At 41.5% G+C, this 18,733-nt stretch overlaps 1 protein-coding gene and 1 non-coding gene across 2 annotated transcripts in view; both read left to right on the top strand.

Moving 5' to 3' along the window:
• LOC138813625 (vomeronasal type-2 receptor 116-like) overlaps window positions 1-18,733 on the top strand; it is a 46,899-nt gene that overhangs the window by 22,382 nt on the left and 5,784 nt on the right. Inside the window, exons 3-6 of the mRNA XM_070002025.1 lie at window positions 12,797-12,963; window positions 13,012-13,070; window positions 13,174-13,231; window positions 18,134-18,422. Coding sequence (XP_069858126.1) covers window positions 12,797-12,963; window positions 13,012-13,070; window positions 13,174-13,231; window positions 18,134-18,422 — 573 coding nt within the window. The remainder of the gene's footprint in view (window positions 1-12,796; window positions 12,964-13,011; window positions 13,071-13,173; window positions 13,232-18,133; window positions 18,423-18,733) is intronic.
• LOC138814338 (small nucleolar RNA SNORD35) lies at window positions 7,949-8,034 on the top strand. Its single transcript, XR_011367929.1, has one exon. It is a non-coding gene; the product is annotated as a small nucleolar RNA SNORD35 (small nucleolar RNA).

Below are 18,733 nucleotides of genomic sequence, written 5' to 3'. Positions count from 1 at the left end.
CAGGTCCAGATGGTTTTACAGCGGAATTTTACAAGGCCTTCAAAGCAGAGCTCACACCAATTCTCCTCCAACTCTTCAATGAAATTGAAAGAGAAAGCTCACTACCGAACACATTCTATGAAGCCATCATAACCCTCATCCCAAAACCAGGCAGGGACTCATCAAAGAAAGAGAACTATAGACCCATTTCTTTGATGAACATTGATGCAAAACTTCTCAACAAAATTTTGGTCAATCGACTTCAACAATTCATCCAAAAAATCATACACCACGATCAAACAGGATTCATTTCAGGGATGCAAAGCTGGTTCAATATACGCAAATCAATTAATATTATTCATCACATCAACAGGAGCAAGAACAAGAACCACATGGTTATCTCAATAGACGCAGAAAAAGCATTCAACAAGATCCAACACCCCTTCATGATGAAGGTTTTGGAAAAATTAGGAATCCATGGAACATTCCTCAATACAATAAAGGCTGTATATGACAAACCTACAGCCAGCATTATACTCAATGGTGAAAAACTAAAGCCATTTCCTCTAAACTCAGGAACAAGACAAGGATGCCCACTCTCTCCACTTCTCTTCAATCTAGTATTAGAATGCCTAGCTACAGCAATAAGACAAGATGCAGACATAAAGGGGATCCAAATATGGAAAGAAGAAATAAAACTCTCCCTCTTTGCAGATGACATGATCTTGCATTTAAAGAATCCCATAGACTCCACTCCCAAATTACTCAAGCTGATTCAAAACATTGGCAAAGTAGCAGGTTAGAAAATTAACCCCCAAAAATCAATGGCTTTTCTGTATGCCAACAATGAGAAAAGTGTGGCTGAAATTAGGAAAGCAACTCCATTTGTAATAGCCCCACAAAAAATAAAATACCTAGGAATTAACTTAACTAAAGAAGTGAAGGACCTCTATGATGAAAACTTTAAAATCTTGAAAAAGGAAATCAACACAGAACTTAAAAAATGGCAAAACCTCCCATGCTCCTGGATTGGAAAGATTAACATCGTGAAAATGGCAATACTTCCCAAGGCTATCTACAAATTCAACGCAATACCTATCAAAATTCCACCCTCATTCCTCACGGAAATAGAAGAGGCAATCCAAAAATTCATATGGAACAATAAAAGACCCCGAATAGCAAAAACACTTCTCAACGGAAAGAACACTGCTGGAGGAATATCAATACCAAATTTCAAACTCTACTATAAAGCCATAGTAATCAAAACAGCTTGGTATTGGCATAAGAACAGACCTCAGGACCAATGGAATGGAATTGAAAACCCAGAAATGAACCTACAGACCTATAGCCATCTAATCTTTGATAAGGAAGCTAAAACAATAGAATGGAAGAAAGACAGCCTCTTCAGTAAATGGTGGTGGCAAAATTGGTAAACTACATGTAGAAAACTAAAGCTAGATCCTTATATATCACCCTGCACCAGAATCAACTCCAAATGGATCAAAGACCTTGAACTCAAAGCAGACACTCTGAAAACATTACAGGATGGAATAGGAGAAACCCTAGGTCTCCTTGGCTCAGGCCGAAATTTTCTGAATAGAGACCCGGAAAAACAACAAATCAAAGAAAGGTTGGACAAATGGGATTGCATAAGGTTGCAGAGCTTCTGCAGGGCAAATGACATAGCTACCAAGATCAATAGAAAGCCCACGGATTTGGAGAAGATCTTTACTAGCCATACAACGGACAAGGGTCTCATATCTAAAATATACTTGGAACTCAAAAAATTAAACCACCCAACAACAAATCCTCAAAGAAACAACTGCCCAATAAATAAGTGGGCGAAAGACTTAAAGAGAAGCTTCTCTGAAGAAGAAAGATGGATGGCCAATAGACACATGAAGAAATGTTCAACATCCCTAGCCATAAAAGAAATGCAAATCAAAACAACATTAAGATAGCACCTCACTCCAGTTAGAACAGCAAAAATCAAGAACTCTAACAACAACAGATGCTGGAGGGGATGTGGACAGAAAGGAACCTTACTTCATTGTTGGTGGGAATTTAAACTTGTTCAACCACTTTGGAAAGCAGTATGGAGGTTCCTCAAAAACTCCACATAGAGCTCCCCTATGACCCAGCCATCCCACTTTTGGGCATTTACCCAAATGGTTACAAACAAGACCACACTAAAGCTACCAGCACAACTATGTTTATTGCAGCATTATTTACCATAGCTAAGATCTGGAGCCAACCCAGAAGCCCCTCAGTAGATGAATGGATCAAGAAAATGTGGTATATATACACAATGGAATTCTATGCCTCCATCAGAAAGAATGGTATTGCCCCATTTGTTATGAAATGGAAAAACTTGTAAAAAATTTTATTAAGTGAAGTAAGCCAAGCCCAAAGAAACATGGTTTCCCTTATTTGCAATATCTAGTACATGTATGAGTCAAGCAGAAAAGGTCAGATATGGTGATGTTAGGAAAATGAACCCTAAGATATGTATTTTAAATGTTTTTACTTTCTTGCATTTGTTTCTAAAACAATTATAAAATTATTTCTTTGTTGCTTTGTATGTCCCTCCCCCATAGTGTAACCCTTGAGGTCAGTATAATTTGTGGAGGGGTAGAGGAAAAACAGGTTGTTTAAATAAGGATACAGGTGGACCTGTTGCAACAATGAGAAGTACAAGTTGTCATGTCAAAAAGGAACTTTACAACTTGTGGTGGGGAGGATTGGTTGTGGGGATGGAAGGATGGAAAGGGATGGGAAGAGTAAACAAAGGAGGAGGCTACAATGCTTGATAAGAAATGTACTCACTATCTTGCCCATGTAATTGTAACCCCTCTGTACAGTATTTTCACAATAAAAAATAAAAATAAAATTTTTTTAAAAAGAGGTGATAGAAGTCTGTCATATTAGAAGTGAATTATAATATGAATTCTAACCAAATAAAGTATTTGGTTGGATGTGGCTGGAGTTTCATTCCCTTGAAATTGAGTTTCTCCATCCCATTTTGGATAACCAGGTTTTAGAAAATTCTTAACAAGTTACTCCACTGTGGGCCTGCATTTGATAGAGTTGATTGGATTCCTGTGGTGTGTGTGAATCATGTGTTGGGAAGGAAGGATAATCTGTGTGTATCCATTGTTCTGTGGTTCTGTGATAAATCTGGGAAGCACTTCACCATACTGTAATGTGTCCCTTTTAGCTGCATCCCTTTTTGAAAAAGATCCAGTTTACCAATCCTGTTGGAGACCAACTGGTTTTGAATGAAGAAAGGAAATTGGAGGCAGTGTATGACATTATGAGCTTTTGGGATTTTCCAGAAGGTCTGGGACAAACGGTGAAAATTGACTAGTTTTCTACAACTAAGCCACATGGCCAACAACTGATTTTGTTTGAAAATCTGATAGAGTGAAGCATGGGAATTACCAAGGTGGGTCATTTATATATCGTCATTCTTTCCTTTTTTCAATTTTTGTTCGGGATTGAGAAATGGAATCATTTATAAGAAGAGAAAAAGATCCCGAAAGAAAGGACAAAAATATTAGATACACCAGACTCCATATCTTTAAGTGTTCTTTTTTAAAAAATGTTATTTCTTTATTTTGAATATAAAAAGTGGCCAAAATAACAATACTAGTGGCTCTGCATACAAAACTCAACATATGAGGTTATTTCACATTTACAAAAATGCCATATGCACAGCACTAGGTCTCCACAGCAACTTCCACAAGACCAGAGGTACAGGAGCCGGGAGGGGGATGGAGGCAGCCCAGGAGGGGGATGGAGGCAGCCCGGGACAGGAAAAGCAAAGACCCAGCGATCCTGACAGTCAGGATCTGGTCAGAGGGCTCCTGAGGAGCTTTTCTTCACTAACAGCCCAGGGGGCTGGGCCCCAACCCGCAAGAGGCTCCCAAACCACCACTGCCCCTCCTCAACCGTCCGACCTGCCATGTTCCCTGACATTCTAATACTCCCACGCGGGGTGGCTGTGTTGCTGACTGTGTTGACGGAGGCAGAGAGGCCGGAGGCTCAGGAGCACCGGCCTGAAAGCAACAGTTGCTGGAGTGAGGAAGGGGAGGAAGGCAAGAGCGGTCCAGGCAGGAGCACAGTGTGACCCTGGGCCTCAGCACACAGCCCCATGGGAGACTGAGCAGCTGGTGCTTCTGTGGCGGGGGGAGGGTGTTATAACAAGCACAAGGTGTTACTGCTCTTCAAAACCAGAAGTCTCAGCACCCGCCTCATCAGATGGTAGAATTGTAAAATGTCCCCTTCCACCCAGTAAGTTTTTCTTTTTGTTCCAGGCCAGTCAGGTGCAGACGCACACACAGCTCAAAGCTGAGCACTGAGTTGAGCACAGGCACTGACTGGATAAAAGTAAAAGATTACTGTGCACCACCAGACATGTGGACCTATAGTTATTTCCATATCAACAAGTGTAGTGTTCACTTTCATGTATCAAAGTACATATTGGAGACAAGCCTTGAAAAGGACAACAGAGCATTTTACATTTCCTGCATTAATTGGTGCCACAGAGAGATAGAACACAGACAGCTGCCTCCAGCCCTCTACATTTCTAGCCATCACCACCTCTTTACAATTCTATAAGAACAAGAATGATTCAGAAGAGTCCCTTAAGACATCAAAAGTGTTGAGGAGCTTGAAGTGGGAATATTGTCAGGCCACCACTGCTTTATACAGTCAGGAGTCCAAAGGACAAGCAAGCTCATATCTCTGAGTGCAGAGATCTTGACATTATTCAATGCTGTAGCTGTGGCTCAGTGGAGTGATGTCACCCACACATGCATGACAGAAACACACACAGTGTTGTCTCTAATTCTCCTGAGCCATTGCTGGAAAACAGAAAAGTATCTGCACAAACATAGAAGTGTCTGGAAGCCCAACAGATAATTCCATTTACAATGACTCAAAGAAGAGAGTGCTCACTGTTCTGTAGGTGCTTATGTAATGGCTGCTATTGTTGTACAACTACGTATTCAACACAGGGGAGTTGATGAATTTTACTACAATAAAACTTAAAGGAGAACCAAAACAGCCTAACTCAATAAAGTGAATGGGTGTTAGACTGCCATATCAAAGTCTACATCAAACTTTATGAAGTCTCTGACCACTTGCCCACTAGAGAAAAGGAAACTTCAAATCCAATAACTTTTTGCCCATTATTGAGTATAAACTTACAATTTGGAGCTAATAATTAATAGATAGTTGCCCTTATACATTCATCATTCTCCAATAGTAAATGAAGTTAGTATTAAGTCATTTCTAAGGAAAGAGTCTAAAGTAAAAAGCACCTGTTCCTGGATTCTCAGCAAGATAAAATGAATGTTTACCTTGTCCAAGAGGACAATGTACCAGAATGATTCTGATCTCATGTCTTTTGCCCTGAGCAGCAAGCCTAATGCAAACACAGTTGTAACAGTTTGTGTTTAAACAGTCACAAGTTACGTTAAAATTGCTCACACTTAACTGAGTACCAGTGCCTTAGGCCTGTAAACTTAGCTCCTCAGAGAACTGATATGTGAGGACCATGGTTCCAAGCCACCCTGAGAAAGAAAGTTCATGACTCTTTTATCTCCAGTAAACCAAAAAAAGTCAGAATGTACACGTGGTTCAAGTGGCAGAGCACTCACTTTACACAAAAACAATGCTCAGAAACAACACCCAGACCCTGGCTTCTATTATTAGAATCAGCACCAAAAAAACAAAACCCATAAGACCATCAGCTCATTTTCATTTCTTTAGGTGGCCAAGATAGAAATTCACTGTGTGGCCAAGATGGCAATTCACTGTGAAGTACAGAAAGATGAAGCATATGAAATAAAAAGAACAACACAGAAGACAGAGATCATTCCTTGGCAAAAATAGGAAGTTCTGAATAATTTCATTGATGCTATTATTTTTTTGTCAGTCTCGGAACTTGAACTCGGGGCCTGGGTGCTGTCCCTGAGCTCTTCGGCTCAAGGAGAGTGCTCTACTACTTAAGCCATAGCACCAATTGTGGTGTTTTTGGTGATTATTTGGAGATAAGAGTTTCAGACTTTCCTGCCTGGGCTGGCACTGAACCACAATCCTCAAATCTCAGCCTGTGAGTAGATAGGATTATAGGCGAAAGCCACCAGGACCCCACCATTGATACTGTTTTGATAACTGAGGTCCAGGCCTTTAACATTGTTGCAACAGTTCCTTTTCAGTACTCAGAAAGAGTTTAGAATAATACATGAGTTGTATTTAGGGGAAGACTTCAACAAGAAAGAGCCAGTGCTATGTAGGTAGAAAAAAAACATTGGTTACCCATTCTGCTAACCAAACACAACTAAGGCGGTATAAAACTTGCTCAACTGTGAACACAAGTGTGAAATAATTTTTACTGGCTATCCAAAGCAATTATGTTTTTATGTATGATTGAGAGGTGATATTTCCAAGACTCTTAATGTATCAATTACATCATCACTTACTAGGTAAAGCTGCATCTGCCTTTAGACACAACTAAGGGTTAAAGAACCAAAGATTTTTCAAGCTTGGAGCTCAAGGAAAGCTCAGTCTCCATCCTCAGGACTGACAAACCAGGAGCTGGCCATTCTCAACCTCTGTCTCAGAGGATACAAGCGTGGAACCTATAGCTGTCCAGGAGACACTCAAGTAAAGGAGAGAAAGGATGGGCTCATCATTGACTTCCATAGGACCTTAGTAAAATCAATGCCCAGAGCTCACAATTAGTCTATTTGTGCATCATATCGGACCAAATCTCTAAGGACACCCAAATAGAAATGGAAGAAGAAGAGAAAAGAGAACAACAGAAAAACTAGATTTTTGAGGGGATCTCTTTAGCCATGCTGGCAAAAGATAGTGTGTCCATTCTTCCACTGCTTTATTTTCTATTTACATTTTTCAGATCCAGTGATGTTCAATCACCTCTTAATTAGACTAAATTACACATCATAAAAGTGTTATTGTTTTACAATGAGATATGACAAAATAAACAAGACACAAGAAACACAGATTGGCTTCTTAATTTGTTATATAGTTTCTAGCTGACTCTATATACTGGACCGCATATATGGTGTATAAGCATGCACACCTAAGGGAAGCTAAGAGGAGGGCAAAGAAGTATAGGAAAATGGGTGAAAAAATACAACAGAGGGGCCCATCAGAGGCACTGGTCATTGATGAAAGTGAACTAAGCAACTCAAGGCTGGTGATGGGAGGGAGAGAAAGAGAGAGAAAGAGGAAACAGCTGATACTGAGCAAAAGGAAAGAAATGTACATATCACCTGATTTGGGAGAAGAGTTTTATTTTTAAAGTCTGCAGAGTTCATAAGCTTTGTAGATGAAGACAATGACAAGCTGCATTGTGAAGGTTAAAATGTGTTAGTGACTTTAACTAAGTATCACTATGCCACAATACTGTGAAATTTATGTACTTACTCTCAATAAAGAAAAAGTGTTACTGTTTTAAAGTACTGACTAGAACATTGAGTCATATGTATTAACTTTTCACATACTTGTGGAAGTCTATTATTAAATTCATTACTAATTTCATTGTTATATATGCAATTTTTTTCAAGTCAGACACCAATGGCTACTTTAGAAGGCTTGGATTTGATGATCACAATTCAAAATTAGCCTGGACAGAAAAGTGTATGAGACTCCATCTTTTACTTACAAGTGAAAATACAGGATGGGAGGTATTTCTCAAATGGTAAAATGCCACTTGTGAATTACAAAGCCAAGTAAGGGAGTTTGGGTCCTGAATTCCAGGGCTGGCGCACACACACACACACACACACACACACACACACACACACACACACACACACACACACACACACACACACATACACACACACACATGATTTTTTCCATAAATTAATTTTTTCCCTTACCTTCCCACCAACCAACTCTGAAAACCATCAATCCTGTCTTTAATGTTTTTTAAAGCAAGTGATGTCTTTTCTCACTATGGTCTGTGGATGCCACTGTGGGCAGTGCCAGTGATGCCAAAGGCTCAGCAGATACCAGGAAATAAAAATGGGGAGAGAGCAAAAATACCCAAATATATTAAATGAAAACCAACCACCTGAGGGAGATGAAGGGTGGGAAGATGGGAGGGCAGGGATGGGAAGGGGAAACAAAGGAGGAGGCAACTGCTTGATAAGAAATGTACTCATTACCTTGCTCATGTAATTGAAACTCTTCTGTACAGTATTATCACAATAAAAAAAAACTTATGAATTTTTTTTAAAAAGAAAACAATCAAATCTGCCTGAGCAGGAAAAAAAAACGAAAAGAGATGCCCATACATTGTAGGTGAATCATCTCAACCCGGAGAGGGGCCAGAATAGCAGGAATAGGCTATGGATCCCACCCGAGCTCCCTGGACCTGCTGCTCAGGATCTGCCCTGAGTTGGTGTTGCTGAACAAACCCTCAGACATGGGCAAGGACCTAGCCACATGCAGCCCCTCATGCTCAAGGCCCAGGTCTCCTTCCTATGATGCTCACTGCCCCATGCCCCAGGGCATGCTGGGAGTATCCTTCCTCTTCCAGAGCAGGACCCTGAGTCCCATCTTCTCCAGAGGCGCCGAACCATGTGCAGGGGCTAAGCAGCTCAGACATACTGCTTGTCAAGTCTGGAGACTGCTTGATGCAACCAGTGAGGCCTGCACTCTAGGTTGGTTGGCCTGGTAGGGGTGGATCTGGTAGCTCCCAGAGGCAGAAGCCGCACTCATGCACTAACAGGTGGTGAACGGCTCATGGACCAACCAGACTGGGTACTGTGATCTGGAAGTCTCTGCGTTATGTTCCTAGGAGGATCTGGCAATGGACTGGTAGCTTCGACCTGCCAAAGGGATAGAAGGTAGAAATTTTCTAACTGGCTTTGAGACCATCCAAATCTAAGAATATTGCCTTGAGTTTTATGGTTTTCTTATTTTTCTTCTCTTATTTTGCCACTTCTTGCCAATATTAAAACATCCAAACTCATACTTGCCTTCTTTCCCCACCCCCCCAGGATTCCTTTGATAAAACAATCGTGCAGTGTGTGTTCAGATTTTCTACTTTCTTATAGATATGGGTCAGATAGATAACGTGCAGTTTGCTCTACATACATATTTTTCCCATTGTGGTTTCTTTTAAGGGACAAAGAAAAAAAGTAGAAATTACGTTGAAATATTCATGGCTTTGTTTAGATATTTACTTCAATGTAAAACCTATGTTACTCAATTCGTTTTTTTTTTTTTTTTTTTTTTGTCGATCATAGGGCTTGAACTCTGAGCCTAGGCTCTGTCCCTCATTTCGTCAGCTTCAGGCAAGCAATCTACCACTTGAGCCACAGCACTCCTAGTTTTCTGAGTGGTTAATTGGAGATAAGAGTCTCACGAAGTTTTATGCCTGGCTGGCTTTCAACCGTGATCCTCAAATCTCAACCTCCTGAGTAGCTAGGATTATGGATTTTAGCCACCGGCTCTCAGCTATTGCTCAATTCTTTTATTATTATTATTATTATTATTATTATTATTATTATTATTATTATTATTATTATTATTGCTGCTCAATTCTTGACACACCAAAAGACCAATATATGACTGTTTTTAACTAAAGTTGCTTTCCTTCAAACATTACCTGAAGAAAGTTATAAGAGTGATATGTAAAGTGATGCAATCAGCTGCATTTTGAAAACACCAAGAGATGGTCTGAGATCCCTCAAGTTTGTTAAGTTTGGACTCTTCATGCAATGGCATTCTACATGTGATTCTCCTGTTCTCCCTGCTTTAAAACCAAATGGGAAATATCAATTTACAACCAGTTTGTCTAAGGATTACTACTTTACATCTTTAAAAATGTCAATTTGAGATCAAATGTTTTCAAAGAGTTAATTAAACATGTAATTTTTAAAAACTCAGTAAGGAATTCAGGTGCCAGTGATTCATACCTGTAATCCTAGCTACTCAGGAGGTTGAGATCTGAGGATCAGGGTACAAAGCCAGCCCAGGCAGGAAACACTATAGGGCTCTTATCTCCAATTAACCACCAGAAAACCAAAAGCGGTGTGGTAGAACATTCTCCTTGAGCTGAAAACTGAGGGACATCCCCTAGACCCAGAGTTCAAGTCCCATGACCAAGGGAAGTTAGTAAATGAAAGTCTTGAGAAAGGGAATTGATGAAACAAATTGGTTTCATTTGGATAAAAAATTATTTCAGAAGCAAAAACGGTCTTCAATTTTTTTTTGGTGGGTTTTAGGGCTTGAACTCTTGGCCTGGGCGCTGTCCCTCAGTTCTTCAGCTCAAGTCTAGCACTCTAACACTTCAGTCACAGCACCACTTCCCGTCTTCAATTTTTATACCCACAAAATGTTCAAGTAAGTAGAAGATGAGTACATCTTGAGTTTCATAAAATGGAACTCATTATAAAATAATTAGCAATAAAAAATTTGATTGATTATCCAGGAAATTAATAATAACAGACACTACTGGGGATATGGCCAAAAGGAATATTATAACACCCTTGGTAACATAATATGACAGAAGATATAATATTACATGCATATTACACACACACTAGTATGGGTGTTTGTTATGTCTATGTTTACATAAGGTGAGTGTTTATCATGACACTACTTAGAAGCTGAGTTGCAGAACCAGGCTCTGTTCCAATCAACACATGAATGGAAAAAGTAAATTGAGTCACACAGACAAAAGGGGTCTTGAGTATGAAATTATAAGTTTGAGTCAGGAATATGAGTGGAAGTGGAGAATATTGTGTTCAGTTAATCACCCTGGCAAATGCAGCAGTGGTATATACTGGACACCCTGTGAAAAATGGAGCATACAACCTGTGGGTGGGGCAGGGAGGGAAAAACTGGGTAACATTGTAAAAACAGAAATGTACTCAATACCTGATTTACATAATGGTATCTCCTCGGTACAACACATTTACAATACACACAGACAAATAGACATACAGAAAGAAAGCACTCAGATAGAGGCAACACAGATCAAGTTTTCTCTTATTTTTGAAATGTAGGGAGAAGAAGGCATAGAGTACTAGAGTAGACACCAATGACAATGAAGTAGAAATTGTTAGCTTCTCCAGCAAGGAAACCTGATACACGGTTCAGGCAGAAAAGGCAAATTGCCCGCCCTCGGAGATGGAGGCCCATGGAGAAGACAGAGGAAAAGGGGTAAATAAAAAGAGAGAGAAAGAGACTTGTGCTGAGCCAGGACCACAGCGGATGTGGAAGTGACCACAGAGTCTGGGGCACTTCTCACTGTGCTAGGGAGGTGTGACCAGGATGGTCCAGGAAGTGACCTCCGTGGATGAGGAAGTGACCTCAGATTGTGGGGTCCTTTGCTGACTCCAGTCAGGTGATTGACAGGTGACTACTGGTTTCAGGCAAGTGAAGAGGAAGTGGGGAGGGCCTGTTCTCATAGGCAGACTGAATAGAAATAGTTAGAGTAATAGATGAGGAGAACGGGATAAACGTTTGTCTTCTGAGCCAGCCACAGCAGGCTCATACTAATAATCCTGGGTATAGAAGCAACAAAGATTTCTACCTCAGAACCCAAGTCAGGCTAGGCCCCAGCACTGATGCTCTTGCAAGGTCTTGCTGGCTACCAACACCAAATAGCATTTGCATCCTTACTTTTCCAACTTACATTTGCCAAGACCTTCCTAATAATTATATGCAGCCAGTTCACAGAACCAGCCACCATGGTGAACTCTGTGCAGAGCAGGACACTATGTTGTGACCTTGGTTTCACTTCTAGTATGAGGAACTAATAGAGAAGACATGTAGGGAGACATGGACAGAGCTAGCAGAATGCAGCTGTCCAAGTGGGAACAAGAATTCCCAGAGCACTCAGGACATGATGGGGACACAGCAGAGTAAGACCCATCCATACACCCACAGCAACCAGGATCCTCAGTGTGCAGGTCTGCTATGTTCCCAGAAAGTCATAGATCATAGAACATCTCTGTCTAACAATAGACTGCCAATATATTGATAGGTGCAGTCTGATTGTCAACAACATGCAAGCACTGAAGAAGTTCAAGATTCAGAGTGCAAACATCTAATTGGCTAAGTGCATTGACGTTGAAGTATTCATCTGTAATGGTAGAATTCCAAAACATGGTTGGTAACACTTGCAGCAGTAAATAAATACATTGAGCATTTCTGGATTCCTGTGCATGTGCAGTTGGTATAAAAACCTGAATGGGTCATTTCACCAAACTTCTGTGTCTCCCTTTTCCCTAGGTTGTGAGCCAGCCTATCCTCATCTTTGAAGGTGCTCCAATAACTCTGACTGGGCCTTTCCTGGCCATGGCGCTCTATGATCATTTGATCTTCACATGGCATCCTCTGGTGTCATCTATTCCCATCATCCCTAGTGACCCTTGATTGGTTGTGCTTTTTTTGTTTTCAACTTTTTGCTTTCACAAAAGTTTGTGAACAACTCAACAAGAGAGGAATCCATCCCTGGAGTTTCATTATCTACAGTCTTGGATGAAATCATGGTCCTGAGGTTGTGGAGAGGAAGATGGTACACATGTTTTCTAACTTCTGTTTTGACCTTGAAACTGGACCCCAGATGCAGAGCTAGAGGGCAGAAAGGGCTCTGTATTCCTTTAGGACAGTGGATGCTATCTAGGTAACAAGAAGCAACAAAAACTGAAGATCCTTTTAGACACCCACCTGACGCTGCAGGCACAGTATGCATCCAAAATCTCAGCTCCATGTCAAAGCAGCAGCAATGTTCCCTGTGGCTCTGACACTGCTTCTCCTCCAGCATCCTCTCCTGATCACTTTCTCTGAAGATGGCAGACGCATTTGCACAGAGAAATCTGTGGCATGCAGCAGGGGAGATGTGGTCATTGCTGGATTTTACCCCCTCTATTCTTGGGAATTGGTCGCTCAAGGCATGAATGACCCTACCCTGCAGCAACAGAACATTCAGTAAGTGATTTCTTGGATTGTCTTAAATTTTGAATTTTCTCTTTTCAGATGTGGGGGAAGTTTGGACACAATCATTGATGTGCTCTGCATCTTCTACACTGCTCTCAGTACAACAGCTCTACTTCATTTCAGGTGTTCCCAATGAATATTTTTCTTTCTTCCAAGGGTACAGAGTTTTCTGTCTGTCTTCCACTCCACTCCTCTTTCCAGAGCTGTCCCGACCACCCCACCATCACTGTGACTCCTCCACTCATCACTGTTACTCAAGGTAACTGGGGTGACCAAGAGTCCATACAAAGACACTAAAGTGCAATGTCTCCATCCATAGGACAAAGGCCAGGGAATCTTCAATCCATTCTGTTCTTTATACTTTTTAAAACAGGGCAATGTTTCTTAAGATAGACAGGCAGTTTCTACTTCTGGGGTTATTTCATGTCAGCAAAGCTTTGGAAATGGGGAACTGCGGAAATATCAGCAATAAGAGATGCATGACACATTTGATTTTTTCCCCTTAACTAATTGAAGTAAGCTTCTGTCTTTCGATCCATGTCTTGGTCTGTCTCCTATGTCATTCCCAGAAGCTCTGTTTACATTCCTTCTTCTCCAACATGTTTCCAGGCTTATTTATTTTTCCCTGCTCATAACTTCCTAAACTATATTTGAATATTTTTTTTCATATATATTGTCAGTAATGGGTCTTGACCTCTAGGCTTGGATGCTGGCCCTCTGCTATTCAGCTTAAGACAAGTGCTCGATTGCTGGCGCCACAGTGCCATTTCCAATTTTCTAGTGGTTCATTGGTGATAAGAGTCTCATGGACTATTCTGCCCTGGCTGGCTTTGAACCCTAATCCTCAGATATCAGCCTCCAGAGTAATTAGAATGACAGACATGAGCAAAGGTGCCTGGCTTTTTCATATGTTTTATACCCATTTTCATTCATGCATTTGACCCAGCTGAGCTCACTACTTTCAGATCTATAGAATTCTCTGTAAACTAGGGAAGTCATGGATGTATCTTCTCAGACAAGTTGTATGGAAACAACCTGTCCGGGGTTTTTCAGGAGAGGAATACTTTATTCCATGAGAGATTTATGAGAGATACTGAAGCCAAACTAATGTGGTGAAGAAGTGAGTGACAAAGATGGGGCTCATGTGTAAACTCAGCATTAGAAACGTACCACATGGAATTGGGAGATGTCAGAGCTATCCTCTTCTCTGTCCATTCTCTAATTGAGCTGTGTGTGTGTGTGTGTGTGTGTGTGTGTGTGTGTGTGCATGATCACACAAAGTCTGGTACTCAGGCGTCATTTCAAGTCCTGATGGCTGTCCCTTAGCATTTTTTCTGTCATGGCTGGCACTCTACCACTTCACCTACAGCTCTGCACCAGTTTCTGTGGAGGTGCTTGCACATAAAGAGTGTCACAGACATTCCTGCCCAAAGTGACAACAAAACATAATTCTCCTATATCATCCGCCTTACTAGTTATAATTGCAGGCCTGAGCCACCAGTTCCCAATTCATATTTAGTATTACTGACATTCTAGATGTCAAGCCTTAGTTACATTGCACACAATGACATCAGCAAATATCCATGAGAGTTGAGATTCTCTCTATGAGAATTTCCCTAAAATGATTATATTGAATGCTAGGAGAACTCATCGTTCTGGAACATTCTTCATTCATATTGGTATGTGATACAATCTGGCCTTTGAAATGTCTCCAAATTATATCAGTCTATCTGGTTTGGCTTTGTGCCTGTCTTTCCAGAAATTCCAGGCCAGCGTCAGTGTTCCTGAATCTGTAGTGACTTCCACAATAGCACCACTAGACGGAGTTCAGGGCCTGTGAGAAGTCAGCTGTGAGGTGATAAACCACTTCAGTACCAGAGAAAACCAAAGGCTATTTTGGTGACAAAATACTCTGTGGTTCTAAAAACCTCACGAGAACCCCAATGAGTCATGGGTCCAAATATGCCTTCTCCTGGGTGCACAGGGGGACCATTTGCCTCATCCACAGGGAATGGCCTTGTGCATGGATTCTGCCTAGCAATAGCAAGATCTGTGTGCTAGAACAGGCATTAGACACAGCTGTGGCCACCAGAACTCTATTACACCTGGAATACCAAACAGCAGGGTCATCAAAACAGATGAAGGTTAACGAAGTTTCCCTCTAAAAGTAGGGACTTTGGATCCTGGACTCTGATCGCAGAAGAAGAAATTCTAGACAAGTCACAACAGGATGAAAATGTGTCAGAGCTTTCCTCAGTAAGGAAGCAAACAAACAAGCAGGTAGACAAACAGTAAACAGAAAGGCAAAGACACACTAACTGAGGAGAGACACACAGCTCTTGGGCTGCCAGGGGTATTCAGATGGTAAAGGCAGGAGGTCTGACTTAAAAATTACACAAACATAGGTTTGTCATCCTTGCTCTAATCACTCCTGGTGCTACACTTTCTGAGTTTCTGTATGTTTTAGCCATTCAATCCACATGATTATCCTTGAGGGAAGGAAGGTGTGCTGTTGTCTATATTTGGCATAGGACGTTGCTTAAGTTTTGGGGGAGTGTCTTGGGGGGAAGGCATTTGCCCTACAAGACAACTGCTAATTCATATGAAGAGAAATGCATCTCTCAGGAAGCAATGCAACCTGTTGCCTCTCTTTGAAGTAAAGATGGTAGCCCTGTGTTTCTATATCACACGTTACTGAGTTGCCTTCTCTAGGACTCATTTGTTTCCTTAATTTATCTAGCTTCTTTTTGTGGTCAATGATTTTGGTCCCTTAATCTTAAATTATGTAGATGGATGAATAGCTCTCTGTTTGCTGTGAGCTTCCCATACCTCATTTTTTACTAATATATTCTTCTCCATGTTCCCCTAAATGACTTCATTACCTTAATATTAAGGGAAGTAAATGGACAAGCTTTAAGCTGGCATAAACCATGCCTCATTTTCCTTAGTCTATCCTGCCTGAACACAGCATCCTCAGTCCACTTATATCAAGACCAATACAGTACTGAGTGAGTACTAAGATTGACTCAGATTGAATGTGGTACAGGTGTGCTCATAAGCCAAGATGCCCACAACCATACAAAATTAGTGATAGCTAATATAGAATTCAGATCATCTGGAGGTAGATGACTTTCTCAGGTATTGAGGTGATTACAGAGTCTGCCAGAGGTTATACTGGCTATATGGTCATGGCAAGTTCTAGTGCTATTACCTAGCCCACACTAAGCTGTGGGACAATATCACCATCTTACTTCCTTGTCTTACCTATTATAATTGGGATGGAAAACCATGCAATGCTACAGCAACATAGTAAGGTTTGTAAAGGAAACCACAACCTGGGCATGGGTGGCTGAAGCCTAGAATTCTAGCTACTTAGGAGGCTGAGATCTGAGAACCGGGGTTCAATGCCAGCCCAGGCAGAAAAGTCTGTGAGACTTTTATCTCCAGTAAAACAAAAGAAAGCCAGAAGTGGCACTGTGACTCAAGTGCTCGAGAGCTGGTCTTAAGCTGAATATTTTAGGGTCAGATCCAGGCGTAGAATTCAAGCCCCACAACCAACAAAAAAAAGCCACAGGACCATCTTGGTGAACACCACCATCCACTCAGGCTATCTAGCATCCCCAAAGCCCAAACTGTCATGTGGATACACTTAAGCCACACTCTAGCTTATGCTGATGTAGAACAATGCACACTAGATTCCTAGAGCGACTTTAGTTTCTGCCTGGTGCCATTTTGAGCACTGTCCTTCTAGGGCAGTGGTCCCTGAAATTATTCACTGTGCAACTTGACTGGACTGAGCCAGAAAACAACAGAGTCACATAACTACAGTGGCTTCACAGGCTAAGCAAGAAGACAGGTGTCAGCCTACTCCACCCATGGTGGAAACTGATGGAAATGGCATTTGGTTCTGCCTCAGCGACCTTCCAAAACCTCCTGAGAGATTCTAATGGAAGCTGTGTTGCTAGCACCAAACAGTGCCTCTAGTTTATTCTGGATAATATATTGGTCCAACGATGACATGCCTGACAAAGGGTTCTAAGAAAAACTCTGACCCAACCTTCTGCCCTGCTCAGTAGGATGTTGTATCTCATACCTGCTGTTGTTCACAAGATTGGAGGAGGGAGGTTGTGGCAGCATCTTCCGTCTCTGTCCTAAACCAGTTCCAGAGGCACAATCTAAAGGTCTGGACCCAAGAGTAGAGACTATAAGCACTTCCCCAGCACTGGTCTCAGTGTATGGGGATGGTGCTGAGAATTAACTTTAATTCTCTCCCTCCCTGCAATGTCAGAGGATTTCTGTCCATAATGAGCTACTAATGCTGGTAATGGGGAGGAACATGGAGATGGCTTCTTCCCCCTTTTCTCACACATCCTTTTCTGTTGTGTGTTCGATTAGAGAAGAATCCTCCAGTCCACACTCCCTGATTCTCATCAGTTCTTTGTTGGGTGAGGCAATCTTTATGTTCTAGCTTCCTGGGCTGCTATCTTGCTCTGCTTCTGGGGAATCCCCTTGAATGATGACATTCTCTGAGTCAGCTGAGTGTGCCTCTATCACATCAAATGAATTTTGTACTTCTATGATTTCTTTACTTTCCTCACAAGGCAAGATTCACTTCTTTGCAGAAGGATGCACCATTGGCAAATGTGTGGCAAGTGAGCACAGACACAGAGCAGCCTGCATTCCTATTTACTCCTAACACAACAGGCCCTGCCTCTCTGCTCATACTGATTGAACTCAGGTGGACAATCTGCTCCCAATTGGAATTGTATTTCTTAAGAGTTTTTCCATATGCACAGCTAAATTAAGGTACTAAATAATTTGGGATGTGAGCTGGGCCTGCTCCTATGTCACAACAGACAGTAGTGTTTTTCATTTATCAATATGGGAGAGAGAGGATAAGCCTGCTTGCGCTTCCCTGCCCCTCTCTCTCTCTCTGCAATCTCAGAAGAATAGTCATCTCATGTATGCTGATCAAGACCTGTTCTGGAACTCTCTCAATTCTAAGAACTTTTCTTAGACTCCAAATTAGAATGCCATCCCGTTGGATCTATACCTATTACTGTGTGTAGAAATCAACATTTGATTCAACAAAGTCATGAGATTTAAGGTTACTCATTTGTAATATTTGTATACCTACCCAAATTTTGTGATTTCTGGGCAGGATCAACTTAAAGAAATACCAACTGCTTCTCACCCTGGTGCTGGCTGTGGAGGAGATCAACAAGAATCCCCATCTGCTACCCAACATGACTCTGGGGTTTGAGATCTATACTGCACATTACTCAAGTACTGATCTGTTAGAGGATCCACTTACCTGGCTTTCTGGGAAGAATAAAACCATCCCTAATTACACCTGCAGAAGAGACACCAAGGCTATAGCAGCACTCACAGAAACCTCAAGCACATTTGTCCCAATAGGGACACTGCTGGACCTCTACAAACTTCCACAGGTGAGGCTGGGAGGGGTGCGCAGATGTGAAGCCATATCCACAGTGACTGAAGAGGAGGTGGTATCACAAACCCTTCCAAATGCATAATCACACAGGAAGAAGACTCCAAAAGTGGGTGGGACATACACATTTTCATTGCTGCAAATAAAAGGAGGGGTATTGAGAGGAAAGGATGACCCAAAGCTCTGAGCCTTATCTGTACATGTCCAGAAAGAGTTCAGAACATGGGAGATGACTTTGCAAATGGGAAAAGCAAACTTTTGTTCTCACTACTGTACTACCAGTTGTTGTGTCGTTCACATCAGGACTGA

The sequence above is a fragment of the Dipodomys merriami genome, unplaced genomic scaffold (assembly GCF_024711535.1).
Source record: "Dipodomys merriami isolate MVZ:Mamm:240054 unplaced genomic scaffold, mDipMer1.0.p SCAF_6, whole genome shotgun sequence".
Lineage (NCBI taxonomy): Eukaryota > Metazoa > Chordata > Mammalia > Rodentia > Heteromyidae > Dipodomys > Dipodomys merriami.
The sequence above is the reverse complement of the archived record's forward strand: the minus strand, read 5'-3'. Positions and strand labels throughout refer to the sequence as shown.